The 26670-nt window shown below is 40.0% G+C and overlaps 1 protein-coding gene across 5 annotated transcripts in view; it reads right to left on the bottom strand.

Annotated features, from left to right (window-relative positions):
- RASA1 (RAS p21 protein activator (GTPase activating protein) 1) overlaps positions 1-12202 on the bottom strand; it is a 130398-nt gene extending 118196 nt beyond the window's left edge. Inside the window, exons 1-2 of one of the 5 annotated variants that reach the window (XM_011944240.1) lie at positions 10938-11050; positions 10705-10831 (exon numbers count right to left, since the gene is read on the bottom strand). In XM_011944240.1, coding sequence (XP_011799630.1) covers positions 10705-10742 — 38 coding nt within the window. In that variant the 5' untranslated portion in view covers positions 10743-10831; positions 10938-11050. Of the gene's footprint in view, positions 1-10704; positions 10832-10937 lie in introns of all 5 variants that reach the window. The other 4 variants (XM_011944238.1, XM_011944241.1, XM_011944242.1 and 1 more) reach the window with 4 other exon arrangements.
- Between the last annotated feature and the right edge of the window lie 14468 nt (positions 12203-26670).

Raw genomic sequence — 26670 nt, 5'->3', positions numbered from 1 at the left:
AGAGAAGAGAAGAGAAGAGAAGAGAAGAGAAGAGAAGAGAAGAGAAGAGAAGGGAAGAGAAGGGAAGAGAAGAGAATTTTCCAACATCATTAGTGTGATGGTTAATAATAGGTGTCAACTTGACTGGACTGAGGGATGCCTTGATGGCTGGTGAAGCATTGCTCCAGCATGTGTCTGTGAGGGTGTTTACAGAAGAGACTGGCATGTGAGTCAGTGAATGAGGAGAGTAAGACCCACTCTGGGTGGGCACCATCTAACCCAATTGGCTGCCAGAACAAAGTAGGCAGAAAGAGAAACAGAGCCAGTTTGCTGAGTTCCCCACCCCCTTCTAGTGAAGGATAGTTTGCTTTTGCCCTTAGGCATCAAACTCCAGGTTCTTTGGTCTCTGGACTCCAGGATTCATGCTGGCAGCCTCCCTGGGGTCTCAGGCCTTTGGCCTCAGACTGTCAGCTTTCCTGGTTTTGAGGGTTTCCAATTGGGATGTGGTACCAGTTTTCTCATTTGCTAGCTTGCAGATGGCGTATTGCGGGATTTTGACTTTGTAATGGCATGAGCCAATTCTCCCTAATAAACTCCCTTTTATATATGCATATATCTTATTGATTCTCTCTGGAGAACCTTGACTAATATAATTAGACATTAGAAAAATGTTAATCAAAACCACAATGAGATATCAGTAAAAACAGAAAGGCTAAAATAAAAAATAGTGGTACCATCAAATGCTGGTTAAGACATAGAGAAACTGGATCTCTCATACATTGCTGGTGAGAATATAAAAAGGTATAGCCATTGCAGAAAATACTGGCAATTGCTTATAAAAGTGAATATGCAACTATCATAAAATCCAGTAACTATACTCTCGGGAACTTACCTGACAGAAATGAAAACTTACGTTCACACAAAAACATATATACAAATGTTTATAGCAGTTTTTTAAATAATACTCAAAACTGGAAATGACCCAAATGTTTCCAAATGGCTGAATGGTTAAACAAACTGTAGCACATCTATACCATGGACTACTACTCAGCAATGAAAAAAAAGCAAAATATTGATACTTCAACTTACATGAACTTGACAAATTATGCTGAGTGACAAATGCCAATCCCAAAAGGTTAAATACTATTTGATTCCATTTTGAGGCAGGGTCTCATTTTGTCACTCAGGCTGGAGTGCAGTGGCACAATCATAATTCACTGTAGCCTCAATCTCATAGGCTCAGGTGACCCTCCCACCTCAGCCTCCTGAGTAGCTGGGACTACAGGTGTGGAATACCACGAACAGCTAATTTTTGTTTTCCTGTAGAGACAAGGTTTCGCCATGTTGCCCAGGCTGGTCTTGAATACCTGAGTTCAAAGCGATCCAACCGCCTCAGCCTCACAAGTGTTGAGATTACAGGAGTGAGCCATTGCACCCAGCCTGCATAATCTTCTTTAAATGACGGGAAAAAAAAAAAGAAAAAAAGAAAAAATTAGCAGTTACCAGGGGATAAGGAAAGAGGAAGGAGACTCTGGTTATAAAAACACAGCACAAGAGATCCTAGTGGTGAAGAAACTGTTCTGTATCTCTAGTATGGTAATTATTATACAAATTTGCATGTTATAATACTGCATAGAACTAAATACTAAATATATCACACACCCATGCATGCACACACACAAATGAGTGTATGTAAAACTGGCGAAATGTGGATAAAATAGTTGGATTACAGCAATGTCGATTTCCTGGTTGTGATACTGCACTATAGATATGCAAGATGTTACCATTGAGGTAAAATGGATGAAGGGGTACATCCCTGTCTTATTTCTTTTTTTTTTTTTTTTTTTTTTTTTTGTTGAGACGGAGTCTGCTCTGTCGCCCAGGCTGGAATGCAGTGGCGTGATCTGGGCTCACTGCAAGCTCCGCCTCCCAGGTTCACATCATTCTCCCGCCTCAGCCTCCTCAGTCTCAGAGTAGCTGGGACTACAGGCGCCCACCACCACGCCTGGCTAATTTTTTTTTTTTTTTTTGCATTTTTAGTAGAGACGGGGTTTCACCGTGTTAGCCAGGATGGTCTCAATCTCCTGACTTTGTGATCCACCTGCCTCGGCCTCCCAAAGTGCTGGGATTACAGGCATGAACCACGGCGCCCGGCCCATCTGTCTTATTTCTTAAAACTGCATATGAATCTACAATTATCTCAAAATAAAAAGATTTAAAAATTAGAGAAATGAATCAATATTTAGATAGAAAAGAATATAGGTGAGATATGGTTTTATCATTACACAAGTGTCTAATATGAACCCAGTTTAGTGAGTTATCCCTACAAAAAACACTTAAAAGAGGTGAGTGAGATCTCTAAGTCTTTCCCTCAGCTTGAGACAGATATATGAGAGAAAGGAAATTTTTAAAGTAAAATGCTACAACAATGAACACACAATGAATACAGAAAATTTGCTGGAGTAACAGCTTATCCATAGGATATTACATGGCTACCATGGTCATGTATGGGATCTTTCCACACTATAATAATCAGATGTGCATTTAAATATGCTTTCCGTCTTTCAACAGAGGTACAGCCAAAAAAGATAAAGGTCACTGACTAACAAAGAGGTAAAGTAAGGCAAGATTTTCTCTCCCACAGAGGAAGAAATTAAAAGAATGAGGACCTTATTTCTCAAGTAGCAGATACGCATTTAATCTGCTCCAAAATAATCCAAATCCATTTTTAAAGATGTAGAGTTACCCATGCATTAGTCAGTTTGGGCTGCCATAATGAAATACCACAGTCTGGGTGGCTTAAACAACAGAAATTATTTTTTCACAGTTCTGCATGCTGGAAATTGAACTATCAAAGTGCTGGCAAGCTTGGTTTCTGGTCAGGCCTCTCTCCTTAGCTGACAAATGAAAGCCTCCTCACCATGTCTTCACATGACCTTTTCTCTATGCACTCATACTCCTGGTACCTCTTCTTATAAAGGTACTCATCCTATAGGATTCACCAGCCACCCTTATGACCTCATTTAACCTTAATTACCTCTTTTAAAGGCTGTATCTCCAAATACAGTTACATTAGTGGTTAAGGCTTCAACCTATGACTCTGGGGGACAAGCGGGAACTATTAAGTCCAAAACGTCAGTTACTGCCAGCCCTGAAGTACGTTGTTTTATGTGGGTGCATATATGTGTGTACATTCTATGTAATGGAAGGGGGCAAAAGAAAAAGCATAGTATTTACATTAAAATTCCAGCTCTATCACTCACTTTTCTCAACAATGAGGATGATGCCCATTCTCACTATATCATTGTAAGAATTAAATAAGATAATCTATATAAAGTACCTGACATATAGCAAATGATTAGTAAACCCTGAGCCTTTGCTTCTAGTCCCCCCTAAAATTAAAAACAAAATGAATTATAAATATTACCCTAATCTAAATATATGTGAAAAAATATGAGAATTGGATTCTGCCCCAGTTCTACCACTACCTAGTTATATGAACTTAGCTAGGGTGTAGGGTAGAGTGAAGCAAGTCACTCTGAGCTAAGCAGAGAAGCTTCCCTCTATAACTAAAACTCTATGTTACACATAACAATTTGACTATAATTTGAAACACAAATACTACAAAAGTTAATCACACTTTCTCTCTGTAATAATCCTAAAAGAAAGAATGATACTGAAATTTCCTCCAAGAGAATTATGGTATGAAATTTCAGTATCAATCTTTCATTTACTTTGATTCTTTCACTCTCTGGTAACTATTCTCTGAATTTGAAAAATTTACCTGTACAACATATCTGTAGACTACTTATTTCCCTATCAGTAATGCCTCATCTTCCAACTAGACTGTAGAACTATATATTTTTTTGTCCCCCATACTGTTCATTATTTTACTTACTAAATCAAATAACCACTAAAACACCTAAAATCATCATACCCTAAATCCTGTAGAGATGTAACAAGACATATATAGTTATCAATAAGTTGTATCTAATAACAATTTTTAACATAGCACAAAACCGAAATTTACTACCAGTGATTTCAAGGTAACACAGTTATCATACAAATACCTGCATATTCAAACAATAACCAACATCTATATTCAGTATTTTTGGTTTAAAATTAAGATAATGGAAGCCAAAAAGCAACATCTATTGTGGAGAAATTTGACTCAATTAATGAAAGACAACTTAGCTTGCCGGGCCTGAAGGAAGAACTTGTAAGTATTTACCCTATCTCCCACCCTGTCCCTCACCAGTAGTATTCTATTATCTGGTATTACATGTAAATAAGTAATACACATGATATACCATTATTTTAGTGCCCTGAGGAAAGCTCAACTTGCTGTATCCACGACCTTTTATAGTCCCCCCCCCATACTTAATGCACACTGGGTTATGTGACCAGCACTCGCCATTGGAATATTAGCAAGCATGAGGAGCACAGAGGCTTGATAAATACCGGCACACTAGGGCTTGGAAAGGTCTTTCATGGAACTGCCACAGCTGCCATGTTATGAAGAAGGCCAAGCTGGCTGGGCGCAGTGGCTCATGCCTGTAATCGCAGCACTTTGGGAGGCTGAGGTGGCGAATCACGAGGTCAGGAGTTCGAGACCAGTCTGGCCAACATGGTGAAACCCCATCTCTACAAAAAGTACAAAAATTAGCTGGGCGTGGTGACACACACCTGTAATGCCAGCTACTCGGGAGGCTGACACAGGAGAAAAGCCTGAACCTGGAAGGCAGAGGTTGCAGTGAGCTGAGATCGTACCACTGCACTCCAGCCTGGGTGACAGGTCAAGACTCCATCTCGGGGAAAAAAAAAAAAAAAAAGAAGAAGAAGAAGGCCAACCTTCTTCAGGTGCAGAGGCAACATGGGGAGGAAGCGAGAGGAAAATGCCCAGCTATCTACCAGCTGCTCCAGCCATCCCAGCTAAGGCATTAGATTTATGAGTTAAGAAGCCACCGTGGACCTTATAGCCAACAGATCACATGTGGAGAAGTCTCCACAAAGCCACACACAAATTTTAGAATCAAGAGCAGATACACAATTGTTTTAGCCACTATGTTTTGGAGTGCTTTATTATGCAGCAACAGATAACCAAAACAATACAAATAAACCAATTAGAACTGTTCCTGTTTGGTAGTAAGCAACAACAAAAAATGTCAGTGGTAACCATTGTTACAGTTAATAATCATTATAAAAAAATCCTCCCCCAAAAGGTACTTTTTTGGATACTTAAGTGTTCTTAAAGGGACTCTGTTCATTTCACCAATGGCCAGTAAAGAGAGAGAAGTAAAGCAACCAGAAAGTCTACTCTTCATTTTTCCTTTTCCCTGCCTAATTTATGGTTGTCCTTTTCAGCTTTGCCAATAATGTTTGCCTGTTTTCCCCAGAGTGGCTAATCAATGATCCATACCGATTCTAGCATTCAACTGTGCTCTGTACTTCAGTAACTAGAGACATCACTGTCAAGTTCCGTCCAGACCACAGGTAACTAAGAATTCTGTTGACCAGATTCTTCACTAATTTAGGGGTGAAAAGTTTAAACTCATTCAATTCATAATTGTGTCTTTTGATAGAATCATTAAGCAAAGAGCTTCAGAACCAATAACCTCTTGCTCAGAAAATAAATTAAGTAGCAGGAAAAACATACCTGCTATTTTTCCTCAAAGAATTTACTGATCTTAGTAACATAAATTTCTTTTTCTTTTAACCCTCGTGACCTTTGCCCATACTTCACTCATGATATTTATCTTAACCTAGCCTGAATCACAGTAATTGGTTTACTTAATTTCCTACCAGATCTAATACTCCCTTTTCTCCCATTGAAGCACCTACTATATTTCTCCACTACTTATACTGTAAAAAATGAGTTCTAGAGTTCTAGTCATCAATCACTGTCCATAACTAATCTTAGCAAGTCTCATCCCCATTTTTATTAAGAAACAATGGCTCATTCATATGTATAATGCAATCAGTGACAAAGTTAATGAATGCTACATGTTCTAACATTAACCTTCACCAATTATTTAATAAGAATGATTTTATTTTTGTAGAGACAGTAAAATGATTTTTTAAAAAAAGAAAGGCACTATTTACATTCCTTATTTTCTTTTCCTTGAAGTTTCAGGCTTGAGAAGTTTGAATATTAGGTTCAGGGTAAGATCCAGGCCAGATGCCAGGCAAATACTGCAAAAGCAAAGGCAAAGCAGACCTGGTGGAGACTGCAAATGGAGACCTCAGTACCCACCTAAAAGGGTCAACTGCTACTCAGCTCTGGCAATCTAGTCTCAAGCAGGGATGGCCACCAGGTACAGCCAAGTCCTGTGGGTTTTCTAGAGATGCTAGAAGTTGAGACTTCTTAAATATGAAATCTTCCTATTGACCACGAGGTGACTCGTGCCTGTAATTCCAGCACTTTGGGAGGCCAACGCAGGCGGATCACCTGGGGTTAAGAGTTCGAGATCAGCCTGGCCAAAAGAGTGAAACCCCGTCTCTACTAAAAATACAAAAATTAGCTGGGCATGGTGGTGTGTACCTGTAACCCCAGCTACTTGGGAGGCTGAGGCAGGAGAATCCCCTGAATCCTGGAGGCGGAGGTTGCAGTGAGCCAAGATCATGCCACTGCACACCAGCCTGGGCAACAGAGCAAGACTCCATCTCAAAAACAAAACAAAACAAAAAAACTCTATCCTTAAATGGTGACAATTATCAAATATTCCAAATATCCTAAGAGCAAGCAGTATACATCTGTGGGTTGGATTCTCACCAATGGCCACTTGCTACCGCAGACTCACAGTTAAAAATCTCTACATATAATTGATGGTGCACTACACAATCTTCCTTTACCACCACCGCCCCTCACCCCACAGAAGCAAAAAATGAGAACCATGAAAAGAAACTCCAAAAAATTATGGAGTACTAGTGACAAACTGCTTTAATTTAACCTTTTCTCTCTCTTGAAAAAGAAATTTATTAACAGTTTTAGATATAGAAACTTCTACAGTAGAAAAATAGTAAGAATTTTTTTATTTTTAAAATTTCTCAAAATTTTCAAAAGAGAAAATATCCAAATAGTACAAATTACATAAACATTTCCAGCCTCAACCAAACCAATGAAAATGCTCAGTAATAAAAATGAGACTAATAATTCGCCATGTACACAGACAAACAAGGTACAAAATACTAATTAATAGTGTTAAGTTATTTGCACTGTTCTATCTACACATTGTCATTTGACTCTTTTGTGATCAACAGCACAAAACTAACTGGGAACAAAGTTGAACTAACACCCTGACCATGGAACACTCGAGTAACAAGCCACTCGTGGACTCAATCCTGTGACCTAAACCTCCTTAATATCATGCTATCCATAACTAAGGTGACCAGTTACTCACAGCCAGTATTTAATTCAACATTTCTTCAATACTTTTACAAAAGATAAATATTACTTCAAAATGTCTTTAAGGCTTTTCCTTCCACTTAAAAATATGAATGTCTACATTCAGGAATAGGAATTTATAGAGAACACTTGAATTTCACCTCTAAAATTGCTTAACCTACTGCTAGAAGCCCTTATAAAGTTAAAATAAAATTCTTAACATAATTAATCATGGTAGGCTTGATTTGGAGTTCACAACATTCTCTAAAATAGTCATGTAATAAGGGAGACCCTCTAACCAAAAGAATCAGTAGACAATTTAGTGACAGTAAAATATTACGGTTATGGGCACAAAGGACTATGTATTTACCTTAGTTACCTATGTCCAAGTACTGTGCTGAATACATCAAGGTATTCATTAAATCTTAAAAAAAAAAAAAAAAAAAAAAAAATCCTATGAGGAAGGTACCATTCCTATCCCCATTTTACGGATGGGGAAACTGACCTTTCCAAGAATACCCAGCTAGTAAGTGGCAGAGTCAGGATTCCAACCCAAATCTTGTCTAACTTCAGAATCTGCATGCTTAACCATTACACTGTATTGCCTCCAGTGACTCTGGGTTGATATCTAAGATGAAATAAGAAGGAAATTTGTACTTCTCAGTGGCAAATTTTAAAAACATACTAGAAATGAATGGTATTTTTTAGAACATGAACAAGTTTCACATACACGGTCATACAATTTTTATTTCCAAATACATGTAATAATGATGAAAATCTCACACAATGAATTTCTCACAATTTTTCATAACTACTCGATCATCGTGTTTTTTTTTTTTTTTTTTTTTCAGACAGAGTTTCACTCTTGTTGCCCAGGCTAGAATGCAATGGTGGATCTCGGCTCACTGCAACCGCCACCTCCCTGGTTCAAGCAATTCGGCCTCAGCCTCCCGAGTAGCTGGGATTACAGGCGCCCACCACCATGTCCAGCTAATTTTTGTATTTTTAGCAGAGACGGGGTTTCACCATGTTGGCCAGGCTGGTCTTGAACCCTGACCTCAGGTGATCCACTCGCCTTGGCCTCCCAAATTGCTGGGATTACAGGCGTGAGTCACCACCCCCAGCCCAATCGTGTTTATTATTAAAAATTTAATGGGAACACCCTGTATTTTCCCCTCAATTTTGCTGTAAACCTAAAACTACTCTAAAAAACAGTCTATTGGGCCAGGCACGGTGGCTCACACCTGTAATCCCAGCACTTTGGAAGGCAGGCGGATCACCTGAAGTCAGAGTTCAACACCAGCCTGGCCAACATGGCAAAACCCCGTCTCCACTAAAAATATAAAACTTAGCCAGGTCTGGTGGTGGGCACCTGTAATCCCAGGTACTCAGGAGGCAGAGGCTGGAGAATCGCTTGAACCTGAAGGCGGGGAGGGGTGGGGCGGAGTCTGCAGTGAGCTGAGATCAGGCCACTTCACTCCAGCCTGGGCGAAAGAGCGAAACTCCATCTCAAAAAAAAAAAAAAAAGAAGTCTATTAAAAAAAGTTTTCAACTACAATATCCTAAATATACCTAATTTAGTTATAAACTAGCATAAGACTAGATTCTTTCAGTATAAAAAGTTGCATTCTGTTTTTCATAACCACTGTACCAAGCATGCTGTTAGCATTTAATAAAATTGAACTTTTTCTTTCAAAAGCAGTGGTGTAATACTGTGTGTGCGTGTTTTGTTTGTTTGAGACGGAGTTACACTCTTATTGCCCAGGCTGGAGTGCAATGGCATGGTCTCAGCTCACTGCAACCTCCGCCTCCCGGGTTCAAGCAATTCTCCTGTCTCAGTCTCCTGAGAAGCTGGGATTACAGGCACCTGCCACCACGCCAGGCTAATTTTGTATTTTTAGTAGAGAGGAGGTTTCTCCATCTTGGTCAGGCTGGTCTCAAACTCCCGACTTCGGGTGATCCACCCGCCTAGGCCTCCCAAAGTGCTGGGATTACAGGCGTGAGCCACCGCGCCCAGCAAAATTGGAATTTTTAACACTCCCTGAACACTCCCAGGGACTCTGCATTACAATGACATGAAATAAGTTGGCATATAAAATTTGAACAAAACTCTGATGCAAGACTTGAACCCTTTATTGAGAAATATAAAAGGTGGAATACTACATCCCTATAACACGGCTGGCATAAATATGACTAACTTTACTTTTCCACTGTAAGTATCAAAAGATGTAGCCTTAAGTCAAAAATGGATTAGGGTAACAGAATTTTTTCCTAGTTTCAGTCCTTTCTAAATGCTCCAAAGAAGCTTATCCAAAAAAAAAAGGCCGGGCATGGTGGCTCACACCCGTAATCCCAGCACTTCAGGAGGCTTAGGCCGGCTGACCACCTGAGGTGAGGAGTTAGACACCAGTTTGGCCATATGGCAAAACTTCGTCTCTATAAAAAATACAAAAATTAGCCAGGCATGGTGGCATGCACCTGTAATCCCAGCTACTAGGGAGGCTGAGGCAGCAGAATCTCTTGAACCCGGGAGGCAGAAGTTGCAGTGAGCCGAGACCATGCCACTACACTCTAGCCTGGCCAACAGAGCAAGACTCCATCTCTTGGGGGCAATGGGGAAAGAAAAAAAAACCTCTGAATTGTCCGGAATGACTGTCAACATATGAACCAAATCTTTCTTTCCTGATACTCACCAAGAATGTTAAAATTCTAAGGGTCAATTAAGAGTTATATGAGAAATCTACAACAAGTTTTGCCTAATACCACTTCCCATCACAACATTTTCATCAAGGTCCACCTTTATTATAAACACCTAAGTTCAATTAAGACAAGTGAGGCGGTATTAACTTACATTAAAAAAAAGTCATTGTCCTGTATATTCTACTTAATTTTCAAATAGAATACTATACTGGCCACCAACAAAAAATGTTTAAGGGAAGCTCTGTTAATTTTGTTTTGCCTCACTGTTGTACTTCCAATGCCTCGACTATGAAAGCTAAGTGGGAAGCCTAAGGAAGAAGATACATTGTTGTAATACAGGCTCTTAATCACACCTATAATTCACAGTATTCCTTTCCTTTCTCTCTGACCCAAGTTCTTATTAAGTGACCCACAGACTCTTCTAAACATCACTATGCTTTCTCTAATCAGAAGCTGGGATGTGCACTGAAATAGAAACATTCTAACCAATACATTTTTCAAATCATTAATACAATACTCGTTTAAATACTTGTATTCAAAGTTTCTCACTAATCATCTAGCTTTATCAAGTAACACATACAGATTAATATACACTATGACTGCCTTGGTAGCTGCAGTTTGACTAAATCCTGGGACACCACCTCAACTTGGAAGGGACAGAACCATATCCGGTTCTCATTAGATACACATTTTCTCATGCTTTCCATCTTAAAGACTTTACACCTTCCCAGAAGAGCAATAAATGTAGGAAGACGCCAGGTAGTATGCCTGTAAGGAAGATAAGTGATCAAATTAAATTCCTACGCAAGAAACCTGAAACTTCAAAAACTTTTCCTAAACAAATCACAGATGAAAAAGACAAAGTATGGTTTACCCCATTTCCACTTCTTTTCTGGAGCCAGCTGCCCAAATTCCTGAACAGCAGTCTTAACTTACTGGTTAGTTGGAGGAGCGGTCAATGGTATGGCCACCTCTTCCTCCTCGTATTCTGGTCCATCCAGAGAGTCACCTTCGTCCACTGTCCCCAGGCCCGCCCCCAAAGGGGGCAGGTAAGGGGGAGGGGGCAGAGGGGGAAAACCGCCGCCTGGCCCGAGAGTCTCAGCAGGCAACGAAGTGGGCAGCTTGGTGAGAGCCATGTCTCCACTAGGTCCAGCGACAGCAGCACTGGGCACGCCAGCAGCAGCACCAGCCACGCCAGCAGCAGTACCTCCCCCTGTCAGTCCGGCTCCCCCCAATGCCCCTGTCACAGACCCGGCTCCTAGGAACCCTGACCCCAAAGTGGCTCCGCCACCCAGAGTTCCAGCCACTCCGGTCTCCACCAGCCCAGGATAGGGGGCGGCTGCCATAGGCAGGGCCGCGGGTATCTTCACCCGACACACTGCGGGATAGGCACTGGAGCCCGCTGCCGCGCCGCCTCCTCCAGCTCCGGCTGTTACCGGGCCGCCCTCCTCACTGCCGGCCTCGGCCGCCATCATGTTGAAGCCCGCTCTACTCTGCCCTACCCTGCCCGCCCGGGAGCCCCGGGGGCCACCAGGCCCGGGCTCCGAGCCGCCCCACCCAGACGCGTCTCCCCTTCAGCTCCCCAGGCGGAGGAAACAACAACAAAAGGAGAGAGCCCGCCGCCGCGCCCCCTCCTAGGGCCACAGCCCAGGCTCCGGAGCTGCCTGGGTTACGGGAAGCGAAGTGGGCAAAAAACCCAAAGCCTGCACAAACGCCACCCAAACCTCACGGCACACACCCACACTCACGCACACAAACACATGTACAGAAGCGAAAACTTCCTGGCTGCACTAAAGAGGAAAGGAAGCACAGGGAAAGAGGCTGAGGTGGCTATCGCTCCTTCAGCAGCCACCACCGCTTCTTCACCACCCCAGTTCCGGCCACCCACACCGCAGCCACCGCCGCTGCCGCTGCTGAGGCTGGGGCCACTGCAGCCGCTCCATCCTCCACCAAGCAGATGAGAGGGGTGGGGATAAGAGAAAGGGGGGCGGGGTAACAAGGAAACGGACTGAACTGCTCACTACCTGGAGCTCTTAGTGACTGAAACCGTAGAAAGAGAAAGGAAGGCGGGGCAGGGGAGGAGGGACGGAGCGAAGGAAGGGCGGAGGAGGGAGAGGGCAGCTTGTGCGCAGGCGCGTTCCCGGAGCGGGAGGCGGGGGGCGGGGGGCCGGGCCTGGAGGAAAAGGAAGAGTCCAGAGGGAAGGAAGCGGCGGGGACGCGCGGTGCGTGGTTGCGCTTGCTGTCCTCCTCTGGTTCCCAGCGTGCGGCGGCGCGGCCGCATCTCCTGTTCGCTTGGCCGGCGGCGCGCGCCTGTCTCCCCGGGCTTTGTTTGATGGGCGGGAGAAGAGAGAAGGGTACCTGAGCACGCGGGTGCTCGGCGCTGTGAAAGCCGGAGAGACGAGAGGGGGACCGGGAGGCGGTGGAGAGGAAGAAGGGGGAAAGGGAAAGGAAAATGCCCAGAAACTAGTTCCGTACTTCCTGACCGGTGGAAGAAACAGCCTTAGCCAGCAGCGCAGAAACCAGGCAGGAGTCAGGTAGCTTTGAAGATCGGGGCAGTACTGAATGTTTTCTTTTTCGTTGCATGCTGTAAATCACCATGACTATCTCACACACACACAGATAAAATAGATTCTGAAACTCCAAAACGAAATAAAGGGCACCATATGAGAAGGGTGGGGAATTTTGGTAGAAATAGTGGTTATGAAGTAAAATCTCTACCATATTTGCATACGTTTTTCTTTATCAACTATCTCATATACTTACCTATGCTATTATAAGTCTGTTGGATACTGATGAAGAGGAGGGGGTGCCACAGAAAACACTAATCAATGCACTTTTGTCCTCGTTTGTGTGCAAAAGACTGCAGGGTGTGATCCACAATGCAAACACCTTCAAAAAGTCAAATGTCAAGAATGTCCCAGAATGCCAGTTACAATTATATATCGCTTCTAAAGTAGCAATAAACTGAAAACTCATACAATTAAGGAGAAGGGTGTTATTTTGTCTTTTACACTAAAATGTATACAAACTATTACATGCATTCATATAGAGGGAGCTTCCCATGGTTTGAAATTAACGGTATTGTTATTTTAAATTCTCCCAGTAGTAATCCCACGTTGAATACCATTGGATATTGATCTTTGAGATCAATATTTTCTCTGCTAAGGATGATCAAGCCAACACTCCGGATGGCAAGTGGTTGTGATAGAAACCCAGGAACAAGAGAAAAGACCACTAAAAGAGGTAGCAAGATACAGGCAATGCATTTTCTTTGTAAGTTTGCATAGGCCTATTTACCTAGTCGATGACAACGATCCAACTTGATTAGTAGTAGTCCTAGGGCCTCCATTATGCTTATGTCTTAGGCAGTGTGCTACTTGGGAGAAGGAAGATGAACCAGTCACAGGAGCTAGAGTTTTCGAGTGAGTTAAGGCCAGCAACATCCTAGGAATTCAGAAATGCCACCTCAGACCTTCTGAATCAGAAACTGTGCAGCAATCCGTTTTAACAAGCCATCCAAGTGATTGCCCACTTAAGTTTGAGAACCACTATATTAATGTATAGTGTACTAATCAAGAAGGAGGTATGCAATACCTAAAAAAGGTTCTGAAAGAAATAATAGATGTCATTCATTAGGTGGGTAGGTAAAATAGGTGAGTTTTGAGTTGCTAAGCTCTGTGCTGTTCTAGAAATGAGAATGAAGTAGATCCATAATACTTAATAATGAAGTACTACTAATAGTGGCCTCCCTGAGAACAGTTTTCTTTTAAACTTAGACCCTCAGTTAGACAAGACTTTCAAAATACCTACTCTACCTACTGTCTGCTGTATGAACACCAAGTGCAACGTTCCCAACAAATCTTAATACAGCTGGTGCTTGAAAACCTCCAGTGTGTTAGCATCCCAATCCTCCATCCCAATACCTGTCCCAGTCACCACTGTCAGCCCTTGAATGCAGGACATTGGACGGGCAGGTTATCACTAGCTCTTGGTTTTCACTGATCTCTAAATGTTCACACACCCTCTGTATGTTGCCTGGGAGTCCAGATGAGGCTCACTACTCTTACTGCAGAATTACCTCCTCCTTTTTTGACAATTCTTTAGCACTTTTAAAGGTCAAAATTTAATGCAGTGTAACACCTATCAAATGCTCAATTAAATGTTTTCTAGACTTTTAGGTGTATGTACCTACAAAACTGGACTGCAAATACAACCTGTGGTCTATTCTACTGCCTAGCCCAGTCCTAGGCAACCTCATTATGCTACTTTGAACAGATCTTCATCCTTTTAACAAACACCAAATTTGATCAGCTCCCATCTTTGGAAATCAATTTCTTAACCAGTAGGAAATAAGTACTATGTCTATTTGTAAATCAGCCTTATATCCACATCTTACCTAGTTTATGTTTAGCCTTAGAGCTAGCCCTGTTCTTTTCATCCAAAGAAATTGCCACATATTTTATGAGGTATTTTCAAATATTTAATATATTCCTACTATTGAATAGATCTAGGCTCTAATCTTTACTATCGCTTGTATACTTTCTGAATCTCAAATAAGTTGCCTATCTTTAATTTCTTTTCATTTTTTCCAAAAGGATTTGATGTTTCTACTTCCTTTATTTTTGTCTGTTGCCTTTCTTTTCCACCCACCTTAACTTTCTGCCCAGTTAACAAAGGGAAGTAAACAATCTTAATTAAATTCACAGATAATATTAAACAGGCAGGAGGTATTGAAAAACAGAATAGTACACAAAAGAAAGAAAATTCAAAATACATTTTACCTTTAGTAAAATAAGCTATTATAGCTGTGATTTTAGAAAAGTTACTCTAGATTTTGAAACATAGTATTTAATGAAGACTAAATAAAAAGTGCTGGACAAAAACTTGTGTATGAAAAAAACTGAAAATTTAAGAAATGAAGTTGGCTCATTCTGGTTTCATTGGCAACTGAAATATGAATGTACTACATTCCAAAATATTTTATAGTTTTGATATCTTGAGTACATAGAAAGGTAATTCTAACTCAGTAACATAACTGTAATTTTAGAGGATCTTAGAGCCTCTATATGAAAGTTTCTGATGGGAGGACTAACCAAAAGTAACAAAGAGCTTACTGCTGTGTTTGAAGAATGCCAAACTGTGTTCCATGCCCTAGTACATATTCAACTACACGAATAGCCTTCCAAATTTACCTAAATAGTATCAAAAGATTTCATTGACCCAACAATTTTGAAAGAAAGCCTTTACTTCTAACCCTAATGTCCCCACTGCATTTATTGACTTTATCTTAAAATCCTCCATAGCATACTTTTTTTATTAGAAAGATCTTTTGAGAAAATAACATTGAGGAGATACAGGTTAAAGGAAATATTTTGATGAAAAGGTAAATAACTCTGCAAATATTAGAGTATGTGGTATAATAACTAAATAAGATTTATGAAAATTATAAACACCACAGAGAAATTGAATAACTCTGTGATGATCTCTGAGGCTGTAAAATAAATTCCAAGGTAAATTATCCACAGCTCTCTCAAAACATTCAAACCAATATATGGGTAAAGAAGATTAGAACAGTTAGATCTAAATCTCTCTTCTCTTGAAATATAAAGTAATAGAAAAATATATTTATTTTTTGTTATTTACTTTATTCCTATTTTGTCTTTATATTGCAGATCCTTCATTATTTTTTGCCAGAATCTTTCCTCCTTCATGATTTCTAGTCTCTTTTTCTTTACCTATTATTTTACTCTGACTAGGTACATTTATGTATTTTCCTTTCTTTGCCTGGCTCCTATACATGATAGTATCCCATGGTAGAAGTAAAGGAGAAAAGGAAATGGAAAGGTTTCAAGGCAAAGAATGTGGGAGAGTCAGGTGGGTAGGACTCTGCCATATTTCCTTCATTATTACACTCCCATTTTTCACAGATAATATTTTTTGAATATGCCAGCAACAATTTAAATAGCACCTGAAGCACAGTCATGAAATCCAACTAAGCTTTACTCTTTTCACCTCAAGAATCCTGCAAAGTCTCTAATTCAAGTTACATTCTTTGGTCTACCTGAGAGTCTTCAGGAACCCTTTCACTTCCAAATTCAGTTAGTATGACAATACACACTGCTCTTTAAAGTAACTATACAATGAAAGGGCTAAGTGGAGCCTCAAGTCAGATAATTATCATAAATAAGGTGAGAGCTTTAACTACTGCAAATACATTGTAAGTAGTGTAACTTTACTCAACTAAAAACAGCTTTCTATTTCTAACTATAATTATTTCTGAATCCCCGTGCTCTTTTGAAGACTTTTCAACCTCACTTGTTATCTTAATAGAACTCTTATTTTTCAACTTCCTATTCATTGTTTATCTAATTGTTTTTAAAAAGCAATGAAATATGACATATAAATACAATGGTATGTATCAGTGATTTTCAGACATCTGAGTTTTGTGGACTACTAAAAGTTCCACAAAAATTGAGAGACTACCAAATTGCCAATTATGAGTTTACCAATTTTGTGAAGAGAGAAATATTTTGTTGTTACAACAAAACTGCTGTTTCCTGCTGCTTTATTTCATAAAAGGAAAGGACATTTCAAGGTAGGGAGAAAGAGGGAAAGAGAAAAGAGAAAGGATGGAAATAATTTTAGAAAAAAAATGAAAAGTTCTTAGAATTACATAAATTTAGCTTCATGAAATATTCATCATATATTATGTTCTTATTTTATCTTTTTCCATGGATGCATTAAAAATTGGCATTGAAGGCCAGGCATGGTGGCTCAAGACTATAATCCCAGTACTTTGGGAGGCCAAGGCAGGAGGATCACTTGAGCCCAGGAGTTCCAGACCAGCCTGGGCAACATAGTGAGATCCTGTCTCTATGAGAAATAGAAAAAATTAGCCAGATGTAGTGGTACATGCCTGTAGTCCCAGCTAATTGGGAGGCTTAGGTGGGCAGATAGCTTGAGTTCCAGAGGTTGAGGCTGCAGCGAGCTGTGATTGTGCCACTGCACACCAGCCTGGGTGACAGCAAGACCCTGTCTCAAAAAAAAAAAAAAAAAAGAAAATAACTTTAGTTTGACAAAGTATGTTAGTTTATATTTCCCCAGAAGCAGACTTTGAGACTAGTACTTGAGTGTTAAATTTTTTATTTAGGAATTGATTCCAGAATACTTCAGTTCAAGAGCAAGAAAGGGGAGGGGCCAATACAGGGAATGCTGAAATGAACAGGTTGCTGCTATGGATAAGTAGGGCACTCCATTGATGTGAAACTCTGGGACACAGCACAGAATCCACCTGAGAGCTGTTACACCTAAGGGACAAAGAAACTGTGTTTTATCCATCAGTTCTCATTTGGCATTGGTTGAGGGCTGCTCCTGGAAGCATCTCCTCTGCAATGCCTCCAGACTGCCTTGTGTGCAATTGGAACATCTTCATGACTAGAGAAAGCCCTCAGGTAGAGAGCCACTAGTGCATGCAGTAAGAGACCATTGGCATGCATAGAACAGGTGACTCCAAGGGGATGTGGACTTGACACTGACATTAGCTACTGTACCAGAATTTCAGAACCCCTGGATTGAATAACTTATTTCTGTTAAGTAGAGATGCTCCTTGACTTAGATGGAATTACATCCTGACAAAACCACATTGTAAATCAAGGAGCGTACTGAATGCCCATCACTTTCATACCATCATAACGTACAAAAATCATTAAGTGGAACCATTGTAAGTTGGAAACTGTCTAGATACTTTGGAATGTCATTGTATTTCAGCCATTTTATATTTATCTTACTCTATAAAGCCTTAGTGTGCTAAGGCTATTTAGCACACATGGTTAAGAAGCTTATTCAGCTTGGGTGTGGTGGCTCATGCCTATAATCTCAGCACTTTGGGAGGCTGAGGCAGGAGAATCCCTTGAGCCCAGGAGTTTGAGACAAACCTAGGCAACATAGGGAGACCCCCGTCTCTACAAATACTGTTTTTTGAGACAGAGTCACACTCTGTTGCCCAGGCTGGAGTGTAGTGGCACAATCACGGCTGACTGCAGCCTTTGCCTCCTGGGTTCAAGCAATTCTCCTACCTCAGCCTCCCAAGTAGCTGGGATTACAGGCACCCTCCATCATGCCCAGCTAATTTTTGTATTTTTTTAGAGATGGGGTTTCACCATGTTGGCCAGGCTGGTCTTGAACTCCTGACCTCAGGTGATCCGCCTGCCTCAGCCTCCCAAAGTGCTGGGATTACAGGTGTGAGCCACCACACCCAACCTACAAATATATTTTTAAATTAGCCAGGTTACAGTGACTTCTGCCTGTAGTCCAAGCTACTCAGGAGGCTGAGGTGAGAGAATAGCTTGAGGCCAGGAAGGTCAAGGTTGCAGTGAGCCATGACACTCTAGCCTAGGTGACAGAGCAAGACCATATCTAAAAAAAAAAAAAAAAAAAAAAAAAATCAGTGTTAATGATGTGACTGAGGCAGGAGCTCCTAATTTCTCAGTGATGCATTTTGTCTCTGTATCAGAGCCTGCCAGAAGTGGTTTTCTAAGACTATTTAATTATTGCTTGCTTCCAAACATAATCCATGTCTCTTCTTTTTATCTGACATGTTTTTTTTTTTTTTGAGCTAGAAAATAGAAGCATGGTCCAAAGATCATGACTTAGTAGAAAATTTTAAAGTTTTTAAAGTGCTTCTTTGTACATTGTCTCTCTCACAACTCCAGAAAGTGTGACAGTATTATTATCTTCAACTGACAGATCTGAAAGGCTTTTAAGTTCCAAAGGTGTGGTCAGTTCACCTTAAGTGACGAAGGTTTATTATAAGGATTCCTGGGGGAGTAAGGCAGGACAAGAAAACTGTTCCACAACAAAATGTCTAGTGTCATAGGGAACAATAATAGTATTTATTGTTCAGGATTCAGAAGCTGCTGCAGAGAATGAACAGGCAGACCTGTGTCATGTCTGAAAAATAAGGACCATGTTATTATCTCCTTTGGGTGCTGCACCATTCCCATGACTCAGGTGCTCTGACACTGCCTCACTCACTGCTCCCCCAACACAGTCACTGCTTCTACTGATTCTGAGTCTGTCCCCAATACCAGCCATCCCTCTCTCCACTCCTCTCTAGCTCATGATTTTTGCTCACTCGTGGCTCCCACTACTTCTCTGCTTCCACTTACAAATATTTTTGAAGTGCCAGGGAAACAATAGTATGCCAAAATAGGTACGGTCTTTGCTCTCATGGTGCATACAGTTTAGAGAGAAGAGAGGCAGACATTTAATCAAGTAACCACATAAATGAATGCAGGTTTTAACACTAAGATAGATTATGTTAGGGAAAGAAAAACTAAACTAACGTGAAATCTTTATGGATTTTGTAGTCACTTGACAGTCTTTGTTGGGTGTTCACAGAGTGTTACAATGTAATAATATAGACACAGTAAGTTAGCCCCAACCCTAGAATCCTGCCACACATAGACTATGTTTGATTCGTACCTCTGCCACTACTAGCTCCATAACTTAGCCAAGTTAATTAACCTCTCTGAGTCTCAGTTTTCACATTTGTTATATGCATGGAAAGCAACACCTATTGGCTTTGATTGGGTTCCCCCAGAAGGAACTTGAGACTAGAATTGGGCTGTAAATTATTTATTTGAGAGGTGATTCCAAGAACTCCATTGCAGAGAAGGAAAGTGAGATAGGAAAGTGAAGGAAGCCAATAAAGGGTGTGTCATTAAACAACCACTTGGGGCAATAAGTTAGGGGAGCAGGGGGTCAGTCCCATGGGGAAATTATGGCAGACCATGAAAACATGTCTCAGAGTGAGGAGTGAGGTAGCTGGAGGTATTTAACCTCCAACACCCTTCCATCTTTGGTGAAGGCTGCTTTGTGATTCATTAACTCCCTGTACTCCCAAGATGTTTCATGCTCACAGTGGAGAGAAAGATGGATACTCACTAGATAGATTCCATAGCCATGCACTAGAATAGTGAGTGACAAGGGAATATGAGTGGGGCACTGACAGTTGCTACAACTACTGTATTACGGTTCTCTTAGAGGGACAGAACATATATATACACATACACACACACACGTATACATGAAGGGCAGTTTATTAAGTATTAACTTACGTGATCACAAGGTCCCACAATAGGTTGGTTGTCTGCAAGTTGAGGAGCAAGGAGAGTCAGTCTGAGTCCCAAAACTGAAGAACCTGGAGTCTGATGTTTGAGGGCAGGAAGCATCCAGCACAAAACAAAGATGTAGTCTGGGAGGCTAGACCTGTCTTGCCTTTTCACATTTTTCTGCCTGCTTTATATTTGCTGGCAGCTGATTAGATTGTGACCACCAGATTAAGGGTGGACCTGCTGTCCCCGGCCCAGTGATTCAAATGTTAATCCCTTTTGGCAACACCTTCACATACATATGCAGGATCAATACTTTGAATCCTTCAATCCAATGAAGTTGACACTTAGTATTAACTATCATACCTACCTTTAGGAGATTTTTATGAGAATTTGAAATTAGGAAATAGTGGAACAAAGTAAGAGCTAATGAATTGTATCTATTATTATATCTATCTATATATAATCAATATTACCATTGGTAAGTCTTATTGAAATGAACTATGCACTCATGAAATAGTAACATCATATACTATAATGTAAACTTCAGTATATAATTGTTAACATGAGCAATATAGATTACTGCAAGTGGCAGTTTAGAAAGTCAGATAATTTGTGTCCTGGAGTAAAAGGGCAAACATTTTCTATTAACTTTCACTATTAACTCCTTCAGTAGTGAAAGAAGGACTGATCTCCCAGGCAAAGATGTAAAGAAAGGTTAGGAGACAAGACGAACATTCTTTTTGTGGTAGAGAGTGAAGAAGCCAGCCTTACTAGAACAGAGAACTTTAATCAGAAAAAAAATACAGAAGTGGAAGTTAGGACAAGGTTATGGAAGTTTATTAAAGCTAGTCAGAGGCATTAGGATTTTATCTTGAGGCAAATATGCAGCAGCTGAAGATTGTTGAATAAGGAAAACCGTCATGAAAATGAAAATCTAAAGATCAGCATCAAGTCTTAGATCTTGAAAAGGACACCTAGCATAAGTCCTACCCATACAAAATAGTCTTTTAGAAAGTCTGTAACTTGGTGACAATTTGAACATTTTCAGTGATTCAGTGTTCATAAGAAATGTCAGAATGTTAGCAAGTGGTTTCCTTTATTGATTAGAAGTGTGGTTTTGGTGACTTCCTCACATTGGTCCCAGTGCATATTTCTAAATCTATAGTAAATATAGAGTCCCTAAAATACTTGAAGCTAACTAGTAAGTCCTCCAAAAAATTCCTCACCTGAAAAATTCTGGTTCCTTTTCTCATATTTCAAGTGACCAGCTATAGACCCCTCACCATCTTGCTCCTGATTCTCTTGACATGCTCCTATTGTCACTGTCATTTGGTCATGATACCCTACACAACAGTAAAGATATATTTTGACCAACCTAGTATGGAATATAAATTATGTCCCTCATCATAAACTTTGACTAATAAAGCCTAAGATTGCATATATCCTCATCATACCCTATGGCAGCATCTAAAATTTGGTCTCTTCTTCCTTCTAAATAGAAACTTTTTTAACTTGGCTTCCAAAAATATCACATTCTCTTCAGTCGCTGGCCTCAGATTCCTGTGCCAGATGCTTTCCCTCTTCTAAATGTTGAAAATTCTAATGTTGAGAGTATCCTGGACTTTCTTTGCTATTAACTGTTCTTCCTAAATGATTTAACTTAGGTCCATGAATTTAAGTATCATATATATGCAGATGACTCACAAACTAATATCTCCAACACCAGCCATTTCTCTTAGCTCAAACTGTTCCTTGTAATCTCCACTCGAATATTTCATGTCCAAAATAACACTTGAATTTACCACACGTAAAACCTGCATCCCCAATATTACCCATTTAGTAAATGATGGCACCACTCACTTAGTAGCCAAAAATCTAGGTGACATCATTTGATTCTCTCTTGTACATCCCACAGTTAATTTATCAGCATGTTCTGTCAACTCTCTGTCTATCAGCATGTTCTGTCAACTCACACACACTCTCTCTCTCCCAGTTAATTTATCAGCATGTTCTGTCATCTCTCTCTCTCTCTCTCTCTCTCTCTCTCTCCTCTCTCTCTCTCTCTCTCTCCTCTCTCTCTCTCTCTCTCTCTCTCTCTCTCTCTCCCTCTCCCTCTCTCCCTCTCTCTCTCTCTCTCCCCAGGGTCTTACTATGTTGCCCAGGCTGATTTGAACTGTTAGGCTCAAGTGATCTTTCCACCTAAGCCTTCTAAGTCTTCACATTGTGTAACGGATGAGCTCTCTCTCTGGGCCCTCTTTTTTAAGGACTCTAATCCCATTAGGTCTTCACTCTCATGATCTAATCAACTGTAATTGGCTGTACCTCCTAATACCATCACTTTGGGGGTTAGAATTTCAACATATGAATCTGGGAATTTGAGGACAAATATTCAAACAATAGCACTGTATTTGATCACATTTCAATCTTGATTGCTACCACTTCCGTGTAAGCCACCATCCTCTCTTACCTGAACTTCTACAATAAAATCTTTTTTTTTTTTTTTTTTTTTTGAGACAGAGTCTCGCTCTGTCGCCCAGGCTGGAGTGCAGTGGCGCGATCTCGGCTCACTACAAGCTCCGCCTCCCGGGTTTACGCCATTCTCCTGCCTCAGCCTCCCCAGTAGCTGGGACTACAGGCGCCCGCCATCTCGCCCGGCTAGTTTTTTTGTATTTTTAGTAGAGACGGGGTTTCACCATGTAGACCAGGATGGTCTCGATCTCCTGACCTCGTGATCCGCCCATCTTGGCCTCCCAAAGTGCTGGGATTACAGGCTTGAGCCACCGCGCCCGGCCAACAGTCTTCCTGCTCCCACTTTTACTCCCACTGTCTATTCCACACACATTAGCCAGAGTGATCTTTTAAAAATGTAATCAAATCACCTCCCATCCCTTTTAAGAATTCTCCCATGATGCATAATAAAATGCAAATTTCTTCCTATGGTCTAGAAGGCCCTCCATCACATGGCTACTGTCTTTCTCTTAAACCTCAGCTTCTACCTCACATCTCCACTTTTCAGTTGCCTTTGATACCTCCTGAGTGTGACACCTCCTGTCACACTGAATATCTACTTATTGAATATTCCAAGAATCCTACTACCTCATAGGCTTTAGACTTGCTATACCCTCTAAGCAACATAATCTTCAACAGAGCTTTGCCTGGCTAACTTCTTCTCAAATGTTATATTCAATATTATATTCTCATTAAGTTCTTCACTGACCACTCAAACGATGAAAAGACCTCCATCTACAGTGTTTGGTTTTTCTTTTTAGTGCTTTGCAGTGCCTGAAGTTATGCCATGTATTTGTTTACATATTTATTTCTGTCTTAATTTGGTTAGAGTGCTGTAACAAAAATACAATAGACAGGGTGGCTTTTAACAACAAACATTTATTTCTCACAGTTAGGGAGGCTGCAAAGAATAAGATCAAGACACTGGCAGATTTGGTGTCTGGTGAAACTCGATTCTGGTTTATAGATGATTGTCTTCTGTATCCTCACATGGTGGAAGGGATGAAGGCACTAATCCCATTCATGAGGGCTCCATCCTTATAACCTAATCACCTCCCAAAGGCCTTACTTCCAAATATCATCACATTGGGGATTAGGTTTCAATATATAAATTTGGGGGGAACATACACTTTCAGTCTGCAGCAGTCATCTACCTCGACAAATAGTGTGAAAGATTCATGAGTGCAGGGATTTATACCTTTGTTATTAACTACCATATTCCTCTTGCCTAGGGCAATGCCCACCACAGAGTAAGTGCCCTATAAATCTCTATGGAAAGAAGGAAGATGGAAGATGGAAGAGGGAATGAGGAAAAGAAGGACGAAAGGAAGGAATTGGAATTCTTGGCAATTCATATCCCACTGTTGAAAAACATCGAGTTTACAGCAATTACTATTGAAACATTTTTCCTGTGAATGTGCATCAAGTCACATTTTTCCAGTGCTGTATTTGTGTAATGTGTAATATTCAATTTGGTGCTTTCTTTTGGTTTGTATTTAACATTTCAAGCTCCTAAGATTTAAATACTGTCTACGTGTTTCTGTGAAAATATTTTGACGATACAGTTAATATCTATAATCAGTCAACTTTAAGTAAAGATTACCCTTGATAAAGTGGGTGGGCCTCATCCAATAGGTTTGCCTTAAGAGCAAAAACTGAGGATCCCTGGAGAAAGAAATTGTGCCTCATGACAGCAGTGTCAACTCCTGCCTGTTTAAGCCTGCCATTCTGCCTTGCATATTTTGAATTTGCCAGCCACGCAATTGTGTAAGTGAATTCCTAAAAATAAAAAACTCTTATAATATATATCCAAAGATATTTACTTAAATATATTTATATATACTTATTTATAATATAAATATATAAGTATATATTTATATACTATTTATATATAATTATTTACATTTACTTATATATCCAAATAAGCATATATTTGGATATATACTTATATATGGATATATGATATATATTATATATGGATATATATTATATATTTATGTATATATATTTACTTATACATTATATATCCAAATATATATCTTATATATATCCAAATATATTGTTTTGGTGCATTCTTTTGGTTTGTATTTAACATTTCAAGTTTGTAAAATTTAAATACTATATGTGATATATAGTAATCATAAAGTGATCATCACATCTGTAAGTTCTTTCAGTAGCCTAAGGTGTCATTTTTATGAATCAGATTATTGGAGCTTATACTACACATCTTGCTTGAGATACATATATGTGTGTGTGTGTGTGTGTGTGTGTGTGTGTGTAATCTCCTGTTGGTTCTGTTTCCTCTGGAGATTTCTGACTGATACAGTGTTCAGTTATGTGAAAAGCAAATCATCAATATTATCACTTAAATCCAAGACTTCAAGCTGAGCACAGTAACTCACTCCTATAATTCAAGCACTTTGTGAGGCAAGGCAGGAGGATTGCTTGAGCCCAAGAGTTGGAGACCAACCTGGGTAACATAAAGAGACCCCTGTCTCTACAAAAAAATTAAAAAGTTAGCTAGGAGTGGTGGCACGTGACTGTAATCCCAGCTACTCAGGAGGTTGAGGTGGGAGGCTCACTTGAGCTCAAGAGGTCAAGCCTGCAGGGAGCCATGATTGTGTAGCCATGATTGTGAAGTACAGGAGCCGCTGTACTTCAGTCTGGGCGACAGAGTGAAACTCTGTCTTAAAAAAAAAAATCCAAGTCTTTAGGAATAAACAGAATAAATACAAAGTTAGCAACCTATCCATGTGGATGTATATCTATTATCCATTATCCAATATTACGTAGGTATATTTGATCAATAAGCAATAATTCTCTTAACCTACCTTTATTTTATTCCCATGTATATTATAAGAGATTTTGAAAAGCACCTTGCTAATTCCAAAAATAATGTTTACAGCATTTTTATCAATTTATTATCCTTGTCAATAAACAAAACAAAATTAAGCAGTGCTTGGTATGTCTTGTATCAGTTTCTAACTAATCATTTTTTTCTATTCTACCCTCAAAATAAATTGGCTAATAATCTTTTCTAAAGTTTTGTTAGACATTGGCATATGTTATGCATTTTGGGAAATATTTTTGACAGAGGAAAGAAATAATATTTTAAAATTCTACTCTTGTCATATGTCATCTCATCTCATTTAATCCCATCAATGACCTTAAGGAATAGATAATGATGTTCTCATTCAGTAAATGGGAAAACATGCTCCCAGTTTAAACTACCTATTTGCCGAAGTCATATTATACCACAGTAGTCTTCTAGTCAGAACATGTGTCCAATATCTGTCTTTTGATTTCTCATATGATCATTACCACTCATAAAATTTACCAGCAAATCCATTGTCACATCTGTAAATCTTTCAGTTTCAATTAAGCCTAAGATATAATTTTTATGAATCTAGTTTTTGTAGCCCACTCAACACAGCCATCTTCTCTCTTAGGATTCTCTTGCCTACTTTGGGTCACAGATCTTTTTTAGGTTGATCTCCAACCAAGCAATACTCAGAGTAGATTAGAAGAAAAATTGAAGGAAATTGTGACTGACTAGATGTAAGAAGCAAAGAAAGTTGTTTTTTGTTTGTTTGTTTGTTTTGAGATGGAGTCTCGCTCTGTCACCCAGGCTGGAATGCAATGGTGCGATCTCAGCTCACCGCAACCTCTGCCTCCCCGGTTTAAGTGATTCTCCTGCCTCAGCCTCCTGAGTAGCTGGGATTACAGGCACCCGCCACCATGCCTGGTTAATTTTTGTATTTCTTTTTTAGTAGAGACAGGGTTTCACCATGTTGTTCAGGTTGGTCTCAAACTCCTGACCTTGTGATCCGCCCACTTTTTTCCTTTTTTTAAACGACTCCAATATACTAAGCCTATGAGGATACAACCAACAGGTCCTGTATGCACAATCAGCTTGTTCCATGTTGATTTGTAAGAGTATTATATATCCCCACCCACTGCCATGTAACTTGCAGTACAACCCCA

The sequence above is a fragment of the Colobus angolensis genome, unplaced genomic scaffold (assembly GCF_000951035.1).
Source record: "Colobus angolensis palliatus isolate OR3802 unplaced genomic scaffold, Cang.pa_1.0 Scaffold23, whole genome shotgun sequence".
In the NCBI taxonomy this organism is placed as follows: Eukaryota; Metazoa; Chordata; class Mammalia; order Primates; family Cercopithecidae; genus Colobus; species Colobus angolensis.
Note: the sequence above shows the minus strand (reverse complement) of the source record. Positions and strands in the feature narration are given on the sequence as shown.